The 10,198-nt window shown below is 44.0% G+C and overlaps 1 protein-coding gene across 1 annotated transcript; it reads left to right on the forward strand.

Annotated features, from left to right (window-relative positions):
- Positions 1-1,603: 1,603 nt before the first annotated feature.
- Positions 1,604-7,316, forward strand: pim1 (Pim-1 proto-oncogene, serine/threonine kinase). The gene is made up of 6 exons (XM_043716740.2): positions 1,604-2,049; positions 2,225-2,325; positions 2,480-2,530; positions 2,738-3,104; positions 5,349-5,525; positions 5,902-7,316. Exons 1-6 carry the CDS (start codon positions 1,965-1,967, stop codon positions 6,087-6,089), a joined length of 969 nt encoding a protein of 322 aa, XP_043572675.1. The 5' UTR covers positions 1,604-1,964; the 3' UTR covers positions 6,090-7,316.
- The last annotated feature ends 2,882 nt before the right edge of the window (positions 7,317-10,198 follow it).

Raw genomic sequence — 10,198 nt, forward strand, 5'->3', positions numbered from 1 at the left:
TGAGCAGCGACCTCCATCGACTAACACTGGCTATGTTACAATTTCACTTGCTCTAACTTGTACCTGATCTCGGGGGTGGGGGGAGCGAAAAGGCAGCTTTTTGTGATTCATTCCCACATGCTGAAAGGCGGCGGCCACCCAATTCGAAAGTATGTCAGGAATGCAGCATCTTCTCACTGGCACCATTCACAGCAGATTTGTATCGCCCTGCGGTTTTCCCAGAAATTATTCATCTCGTCGCGAAACTCATTAACTCACTCTCCCTGAAATCTAAAAATTAAGCCCCAAATCTGAAAGGGTTCTCCCGGCCAGATGAACAACAATTAATTTGGCATCAATAAAACCAGACCATATCTGCATTGATGTTTGCAGTTTACGATCGGGCGGGAAATAACACAGTCTGAACTATTTTGTCCACACCCATTAATTATCACTTCACGAATCTTTTCTTTCATCCTATGTAGTTTTCATGCACAAATGCATTAAAAATAAATGGAAACGTCTTTAGGAAGCATTTGTTGCGAACATGCACCTTGCATAAATGGTAGCTGAATAACGGGTGGCCACATGTTTGCAACAAAAAAAATCAAAAATTTAAACTACCGTCTATTGTGGTTGCAAATTCCAAATATATTTAAAACAAACATATCTTTTGCATAATGTTGCACACTGATTAACCTTAACGTGCTTCGAATATTCCGATTCATTTATTTTGAGCACAATTGGATGCAATTCTTGAATAATGTTTATTTTTATTGTCACCAATTGTGCACGCCCCCTTTAGGTGATAATTAACTAACTTGTGGAGAGCAGATTGTTTTTGTTGAAAATAAATCTACAAATCAAGCTATCTTAAAATATAAAGATCGCCATGAAGACAAAAAAAAGGCTGGTAGCAACTGTTCCCGGGCACTTGCGCATTCTGCTTTTCCTATAATCGTCAGTTGTGAGGTCAAATTAAATAATTGTCTCTTTCAAATGTAGCGGTGTTAGACATCCACAATGGAATTAACCTGGCGACGTACTTAGCGGAAACACTTCTGTATATTATACAACATTACTTTAAATACAAAAAGAAGCCCTAATAATCTGGAAAGTTTTTAAATGGGCGAAGCATTTCTTTTTTGCGCTCTGATGGTTTTTGAGTATAACATTATAAGGCAATAGGTTGTCAAATCGCCCACTACGCTAGAACAATGCATTGACGGTGAGGATCTGCATAGTTCAGCTCAAAACACGCCTCTGCATTTTTTGAACTACTCTGTTCGCTCTTGCTGAAATGTATTGCCTGCAAAACTGCAGAGGCTACTCCCGCGGAAAAGGGGGGAAAAAAACGCCATTGTCGCTCCCCTTTAAAAATATTTGTCTACAGACAGCCAGTGGATCAAAGCCATTTGTAAGCAGACATGCAAGAGGCATTTTTTGGCGCGTAGTCATTCCCGCCACGTCGAGTCTAGTCAGTTTCATTCTTTTATTTTTTTTCGCTCTGTGATAGGCAGATCATTGCTACCCTCCTATTGGACTGCCTGACGTATTTCAAAGTGGGCTGTTCCTCTGGGGTTTGCTGATGGTGTACGGCTCGCCCTTTTTTTTTACTATCTGTATATAGTGGTTGCTACTAGCAGAGCGCACTCCAAGTAAAGCCGGGGAATCAGCGTGATACAAAGACGCGGTTCTGAACCTTTTTGCTTCCCACCCCCTTTTATATTTTTCTTCCTCGTCCAAAAGAACTGCTTTCGTGCTCGAAAGGGACTTAAATCATCTGCCCGGGACACTGGGAAGAACAGACGCTTTGGAATAAGGGAAACATTTGTAGGATCGCAGCTGTGTGTTTCGTTGCAACGTGGTGTGGGTGAAATTGCCGGCTTTTTTTCCTCCCCCTTCTCTACTCCCTCCTTGGTGAAATCCCACTCGGAATCTTGGAAGTGATAACCGAGTCTGCAGCCGAGGGTTTCCAGAAGGGGATGCTGCTTTCAAAGATCGGATCTTTCACTCATATGTACTCGACATCAAGCGTGGATATGCCGGCGAAAATTCAGTTGCAACAAGGTATCTATTTAGCATTTCTTACACGTTTACGGAGCCTCCCCGCTTCAGTGGGAAGGGTTTTTTTTTGTGTTGTGACGGTGTTGTCGTTAACCATGTGGAGCTCGGAGACAACAAAAGAGGCGCCGATTTCGTGATGGGCTAATCTTTTTTTTTCTATTTATTGTTGTTCTTCCAGTGAAAGAGCCTTTTGAAAAGATTTATCAAGTTGGATCTGTCCTCGGTAGTGGTGGATTTGGGACTGTTTATTCTGGGGTTCGAGTCGCTGATGGCGTGCAGGTAATTATGTTTTGAAGTCTGCCTTTCCCTTTCTGTTTTATCACTCGTTAACTTTCTCCAGATCGTTCAGCCCCCCCCCCCCCCAAAAAAATGCCCTTAAGAAACGACTCGCCTGGATTCGGTGACTGAATGGACCTTTCTGTTTATATTGTAGGTTGCGATCAAACACGTTGCTAGAGATCGGGTGTCAGAATGGGCTGAACTGGTAAGTAAAATACGAAACTCATGTGTGCCTTTTTGTGTGTCTTTGTAATCACCAGTGTCAGGTCCTCTTTAAAATGACAGATGTACGTTACTGTTTACATCCGAGGCGGGAAGTAAGCGATGCATGAATTTGCGTGTTAAGGATACAGTGATTGCTCGGTGTTTCGTTGGGTTTATCTATTTTTTTGTGTGTGTGTTCCCCCTGCAGTCTAATGGAGCAAGGGTTCCCATGGAGATAGCGCTGCTGAAGAGGGTAGGCACGGGCTGCCGGGGTGTGATCAAAATGCTGGACTGGTTCGAGAGACCCGACAGCTTCATCATCGTCATGGAGAGACCTGAGCACGTTAAGGACTTGTTTGATTTTATCACCGAGAAGGGAGCCCTGCCGGAGGACTTGGCTAAAAACTTTTTCCGCCAGATCCTCGAGGCGGTGAGGCACTGTCACAACTGCGGAGTGGTTCACCGAGATATCAAGGACGAGAATATCCTGATTGATATGAGGACCGGGGAGCTGAAACTTATCGATTTTGGCTCGGGGGCTCTGTTGAAGGATACCGTCTACACTGATTTTGATGGTGAGCAATGTTACTGCAACCGAGATTTTCAAAATTTAAAATAAAAATCTTAATTACTCCAGTCCTGTCACATTAGGCTAGTGTCCTGAAATGAACTAATGTCAGCAATTGCATATTAGGACTGCAGTTATGAAAAAAAAACTATTTCGAGGTGATTGGATTTGAAATGCACTGATCGTAGTGAGTTTTTTTCTTGTGCGGTAGTAAGGAGCCGTTTTGTTATTGTTTTGATGGCTTTATTTCCTTATTTGGATGGTGATGTGGCTGCGAGGGGGCGCCTTCTGTTCGTCGGAGGCGTAGCGTTGGTCGGAAGAGCGCAGCGCAAACACAACCTCCACTGGAATGGGTGGCCAGAGACGGGGGGGGGCTCTCAGGGTAACATCGCATCACCGGGGATGGGTGGGTGGATGCGTAATTAATGGGGAGGTGGTGGGAATTGCCGTGCACCAGAGAAAAAAAACCACTCACTCACCCACCCACAACAAACTATCACCCAGATACAAGAGGCTGAATCATAAGAGGCTGAGGAATCGAGTCGTGATGTTTGTGGGCAGTGTTTACAAGAGTTTGGGGGAAGGGGACATTTGCAGGGGTTTTTTTTGTCTCAATGTTCTGTTTTTGTTTTCTGATGCCTGTGTGTGTGTGTCAATGATCGAGGGGTTGGGTTGATCAGAGAGGGGAAGGGAAAGCTAGCAGAAACTGAGGGAAAGGGCGGGCTTGGGTTTGGGCTACAGCAGACAGAGACAGGCAGGCAGGCAGACAGACAGGACGGAGTCTCCCTGTGCCAGATGTCGGGGGTGGGAAGGAGGTGAGGTCTGTCCGGCTCGGGGTTTGTACTGTAGCCTGTAGACGGCGTGTCTCTCTTCCGTTGTTGCTCCAGTGTTTGCTGCCGCCCGCTGCTGAGCTTTTGGCAACGTGCCACCCTTTTGTTTTGGAGATTTGCTCTCCTCCTGCGTAACGCTATTTTCCTTTTATTTTCTATTTGGAAACTGATGCAAATAATCAGCTCGGTTTTTATTGGAGCCGAGATTTTTATTTTTTGGTGCCACCTCTGCCGATGTTGCCCACATTTTCTGTTCTCCCCGAGTTCCGTCATGGAAATGTTTTGAAACCCGATAGTCATGTTACCTGGGGCTACGGTGATGGGAAATGGGTTACTCTCTCTTTGATATCATGTGGCCGATTGATAAATTATTAAGATAGCTCAGTGTCAGGGCTGGAGTGGAATCAGAGCCCTCTGAAAAGGCTTGGGGAGGGTATTCTTTTACCAACCCTGGAATCATTTTAAAACACAAACCATTGACATTTCAGAAGAGCATTTTTAATGTCCCTTTTGTGCCCTATAATGTGATTTAATCTGTGGATGTAACTTCTTAAAGTCCATTTTCCAAATTAAAGACCCATTTTCCAAATTAAGACAGCACTGAATTTTATTTTTTTAAATGAAATAGTACTTATTTGTAAAATTAATTTTTAAAAACTCATTCTGGTGCATCATGGCTTTAATGTTTGAAGCCGGCTGTTGGAACGATGCAGTTTTGGAGCTGCGCTCCCCCAGACGCTGCAGCGCAACCCCTTGTCCATTTTCAAACATTTAAACTCGTCTCCGAAGAACAACCAAAAATAAAAGAAAACCGTTAGTGAAAATTCTCAGTGTTTGGCGCCACCGGCAGGCGGGAGCGTGTGCTTTTTACAACTGAAAGTTTGTAAACAAAAAAATCACATGGCAACAAGTCAATAACTGCCAGTTCACGGCAGGGCAAGCAGGAAACTTCAGGTTAACCACATTTCCTGCAAGCTAAGGGCGGAACGAGATAGTGTAGATGATTTGAATTTCAAGAGCTTAGCGCACTCTTTTGTTTACAAGAAATATGGCAAACGTTTGATCTTCTCCCTGCCAATAACAGGTTGCTCAAACCATTTGTGAAATATTTTGACATTGTGTGCAGTTTAGTTCCAATAAAATGCAATTACTGGTGCATTTTTTAACTTTAGAAATCTGCAGTGGACTTTTTAACAAGTACTTCTATTATATTGAAACTTTATTTTTTTAATGTGGATTTCTTCGTGAGCAAAGAGGGAACATGAGGAATGCAGAGTAATCAGATTAGTCATGATCTTATTGAAAGGCAGGGCAGGCTTCAGCAGCTTTCTTTGACCCTTAGTTTGTATATTTGCATTTTAACAACATAAAGGAAAACAGGGAATGTTTTCATAAATGTGGATCTCTGTGTTGATTTGTAGGCACCAGAGTGTACAGCCCACCAGAATGGATTCGCCATCACAGATACCACGGCAGATCTGCAACAGTTTGGTCCCTTGGGGTGCTTCTTTATGACATGGTTTGTGGGGACATCCCATTTGAACAGGACGAGGAGATCATTCGAGGACAGGTGCTATTCCGACGGAGAATTTCAACTGGTAAGCAGTTTTTCCTGTCTGAGCGGAGGGAAATTAAAACATTTCCAGAAGATCTTCACCCTGTAAACTGTTTAAATTAAGTCAATCATCACTGTTTTTAAATAATTTCAGAGAATTGCTCAGGTATTCACCATAGTCAATTGCATTATGACTTTTAACCATGCTTCATAAATACAGTTAGTATGTTAGTGGTCTGTGACATTATCACAGAAGTATTTGCTTGCTTACATTAGATTGCCACAAAAACCCCAGCTGGGCTACATACCATAGTTAGTTCTTTATATCTGTATGCTATGTTAACAAACTGTTATGTGTATGGAAAGTATAATTAGAAACTCACTCTGTTTATAACACACTATTTCCTTTTTGCTTTCAGAATGTCAAAATCTCATCAAGTTCTGCCTATCCTTGAGGCCTTCAGATCGACCCTCATTTGAAGATATGATTAACCATCCCTGGATGCAGAACAGCATTGTTTCACAAGATGCCATTGGACTAAGGTTGCATAGTCTGAGCCAAGAGTCAAACAGCATTAGCTCGAGTAAATTAGAACTTGTGAAATAATGTGAACCGATGCTCACAAAACTGAACTGTCTCTGCCTTCCTTTGGAAGAACCAAATAACTTGCCTGGTCTCACTCACCAGATTCCATGGCCTTTTAAATCTACTGATTAGTGGGAGGAGTGATGAAGAACCAGAATCCTCTCCTCTGCAAGCTTCGGTTGTCATTAACTTGAATCGTGCATTACGACAAGCCTGGCTCTTCCTCTTCGAGTGCCTTTTTTATGACCGCTGGATCCACTGACTTAGAAAGAAATACTTGAACCTCTGCTGCTTCTGAATAACTTGACTTTCTTTCGCACAATCTTCACACATAACACACTGAGAGACTGGTCTAGTCTAGCTACTGTTTTGTTTACAGCCTTTCAATAAAATAACTGAAGAGAACCCTTGTCACCTGAAAATCACCACTAATCAGAAAAGAGTAAACCTCAACTCTTCTTCAGTCTGTTCACTTGTTCAATACACTCAGTATGAATATGAAGCCACGGCATGTCAGAGATCGTCATCAATGCACAACCAATGCAATGAATGAACTCTAACCATTTGTAAATGTGTGTGTATATATGTATGTGTGTATTATATGTAGATACGTCTGTATAGAAAAAGTAAATTCCTTTTTTTTTAAAATACTGGTTATTACAGCCAATGTCAGCTGTCCTGTTTACCTGTTTATTTATTTGAGTGAAGTTGATTTTTTTTTAAAAACAGATTTATTATATAAAAAGGTTTGACTTGTGGGTTAATTTATATTTATTTATTTACGGACAACTACCTTCCAACAGACTTGTTCATTCCACAATTATTAATTATTTGTTCAGATTGGGGCCCACAGATTTTCATAAGATCATGTCAGACATTAGTTCAGTTCAATCTGTTTACAGCCAAAAGAAAACAGTGATGTCACTGAAAAGAATTCCAGACTTTGTAAATATAACATGGAGCACTTCTGTTAAATGCATGTTGAACCGAAAATGTATTTAATGTCTAGACTTGTTTTTTTTTGGGATTTTTGTGACTTTTTTTTTAATGTGTCCTGTGGACTGGTATGGGTTGAAAAAGATACCAGTACAAAAATGTTTTTTTTTGTATATACATTAACTTTACACTAGTTTGGTTGCATGTATGCAGCTCGAAGTTTGAATTATTTGATTAGACCTGTAAATTAAACTAGAATGGAAGAAACCTTATTTTTATACATCATTTCAAATAAAACAAAATTTGCCTTAATTTACTTTGTGATATTTGAGAACATATTCAAGAGTTGTGATATGAAATTAGAATACTTCTTGCCTCCTGATAATAGAGGAGAAAGTGAGGACTGCAGATGCTGGAGATCAGAGCTGAAAATGTGTTGCTGGAAAAGCGCAGCAGGTCAGGCAGCATCCAAGGAGCAGGAGAATCGACGTTTCGGGCATGAGCCCTTCTTTAGGAATGAGGAAAGTGTGTCCAGCAGGCTAACATAAAAGGTAGGGAGGAGGGACTTGGGGGAGGGGCGTTGGAAATGCGATAGGTGGAAGGAGGTCAAGGTGAGGGTGATAGGCCGGGGTGGGGGCGGAGAGGTCACGAAGAAGATTGCAGATGAGGAAGGTGGTGCTGAGTTCGAGGGATTTGACTGAGACAAGGTGGGGGGAGGGGAAATGACGAAACTGGAGAAATCCGAGTTCATCCCTTGTGGTTGGAGGGTTCCTAGGCGGAAGATGAGGCATTCTTCCTCCAACCGTCGTGTTGCTATGGTTTGGCAATGGAGGAGTCTAAGGACCTGCATGTCCTTGGTGGAGTGGGAGGGGGAGTTGAAGTGTTGAGCCACGGGGTGGTTGGGTTGGTTGGTCCGGGTGTCCCAGAGGTGTTCTCTGAAACGTTCTGCAAGTAGGCGGCCTGTCTCCCCAATATAGAGGAGGCCACATCGGGTGCAGCGGATGCAATAAATGATGTGTGTGGATTAGATTAGATTACTTTACAGTGTGGAAACAGGCCCTTCGGCCCAACAAATCCACACCAATCCACCGAAGCGCAAACCACCCATACCCCTGCATTTACCCCTTACCTAACACTACGGGCAATTTAGCATGGCCAATTCACCTGACCTGCACATCTTTGGACTGTGGGAGGAAACCGGAGCACCCGGAGGAAACCCACACAAACACGGGGAGAATCTGCAAACTCCACACAGTCAGTCGCCTGAGGTGGGAATTGAACCTGGGTCTCTGGCGCTGTGTGGCAGCAGTGCTAACCACTTTGCCACCGTGTCGCCCACAGTGGAGGTGCAGGTGAATTGTGGCGGATATGGAAGGTTCCCTTGGGGCCTTGGAGGGAAGTAAGGGGGGAGGTGTGGGCACAAGTTTTGCATTTCTTGTGGTTGCAGGGGAAGGTGCCGGGAGTGGAGGTTGGGTTGGTGGGGGTGTGGACCACGAGGGAGTCACGGTGGGAGTGGTCTTTTCGGAATGCTGATAGGGGAGGGGAGGGAAATATATCCCTGGTGGTGGGGTCCGTTTGGAGGTGGCGGAAATGACGGCTGATGATACGCTGTATATGGAGGTTGGTGGGGTGGTAGGTGAGGACCAGTGGGGTTCTGTCCTGGTGGCAGTTGGAGGGGCGGGGCTCAAGGGCTGAGGAGCGGGAAGTGGAGGAGATGCGGTGGAGGGCATCGTCGATCACGTCTGGGGGGAAATTGCAGTCTTTGAAGAAGGATGCCATCTGGGTTGTACGGCATTGGAACTGGTTGTCCTGGGAGCAGATGCAGCGGAGATGAAGGAATTGGGAATATGGGATGGCGATTTTACAGGGGGCAGGTTGGGAGGAGGTGTAGTCTAGGTAGCTGTGGGAGTCGGTCGGTTTATAGTAAATGTCTGTGTTGATTCAGTCGCCCGAGATAGAAATGAAAAGGTCTAGGAAGGGGAGGGTGGAGTCTGAGACGGTCCAGGTGAATTTGAGGTCGGGGTGGAAGGTGTTGGTTCTCCAGTTTCCTCATTTCCCCTCCCCTCACCTTGTCTCAGTCAAATTCCTCGAACTCAGCACCGCCTTCCTAACCTGCAATCTTCTTCCTGACCTCTCCGCCCCCACCCCCACTCAGGCCTATCACCCTCACCTTGATCTCCTACCTATCGCATTTCCAACGCCCCTCGCCCAAGTCCCTCCTCTCTACCTTTTATCTTAGCCTGCTGGACACACTCTCCTCATTCCTGAAGAAGGGCTCATGCCCGAATCATCGATTCTCCTGCTCCTTGGATGCTGCCTGACCTGCTGCGTTTTTCCAGAACACATTTTCAGTCCTGATAATAGAGCCCCTACAGTACAAATAATGGTCACTCAGCCTATCAAGTCTGTACCTACCGTTCAAAGAGCACCATATCCAGACTCACTACCCCAGCTTCACCCCATAACCCCGCATCAGCCATGGCCAATCCACCTAACCTGCACATCTTTGGACCGCGGGTAGAAACCAGAGCACACTGTGGAAACCCAGAGAGAACGTGAAAACTCTACAACTAAAACCTGTGCCATCCTGATTTTTTGTTTGCAGAGGTCTATAGTTAAGACCTTTGATCATTTATAAATGATCACTGCATTTTTATAAACCTCAACATTAATTTATAAAGACAGAGTGTGATAGTATTTTGTTTATGGAATCAAATATGAATGCCAAGGAAGTACTGGAAACACTCAGCGGGTTAGACAGCTTCTGTGAAGATAATTTAGGGATTATATTTCTGGTTGATGATCTTCCATCTGAACCACTGATGCAAATGAGAAATTATTCAACAAAATAAAACTAGATGTTGGAAATCGGAAACAAAAACTGAAATTGTTGAAAAAACTCAGCACATCAGGCAGTGTCTGTGTAAGTGATTAGAGTCCAGTGACCATTCAGAACAGAAGTTTCTCGAACTGCTTATGAGATCAAACAGTTCCCATGCAGTGATGCATAATTAATCTTCAGCTACGTTAACTCTTGTCAGAAGTCCAAATAGCATTTTCTGTTATCAGTTTCTCAGTACATGGAGGATTTTGCCACACAGCAGCTGTGCGTTACATATTACTGTTGGGGAGAGGGCATCGATAGAGGTATCGGAACTTTCACCTGTTGCATGGGAGAACCAGTGGGACACCTG

This window comes from Chiloscyllium plagiosum, unplaced genomic scaffold (genome assembly GCF_037043375.1).
Source record: "Chiloscyllium plagiosum isolate Xiang-an unplaced genomic scaffold, Cpla_swu_hap1 HiC_scaffold_26, whole genome shotgun sequence".
In the NCBI taxonomy this organism is placed as follows: Eukaryota; Metazoa; Chordata; class Chondrichthyes; order Orectolobiformes; family Hemiscylliidae; genus Chiloscyllium; species Chiloscyllium plagiosum.

Bases quoted from the DNA above. Each gene is read 5' to 3' on its own strand.
- pim1 (XM_043716740.2), top strand. From the start codon at position 1,965: ATGCTGCTTTCAAAGATCGGATCTTTCACTCATATGTACTCGACATCA. The intron at 2,531-2,737 runs GTAAGTAAAATA...TTCCCCCTGCAG, and splicing joins TGTCAGAATGGGCTGAACTG to TCTAATGGAGCAAGGGTTCC. The intron at 3,105-5,348 runs GTGAGCAATGTT...GTTGATTTGTAG, and splicing joins CGTCTACACTGATTTTGATG to GCACCAGAGTGTACAGCCCA.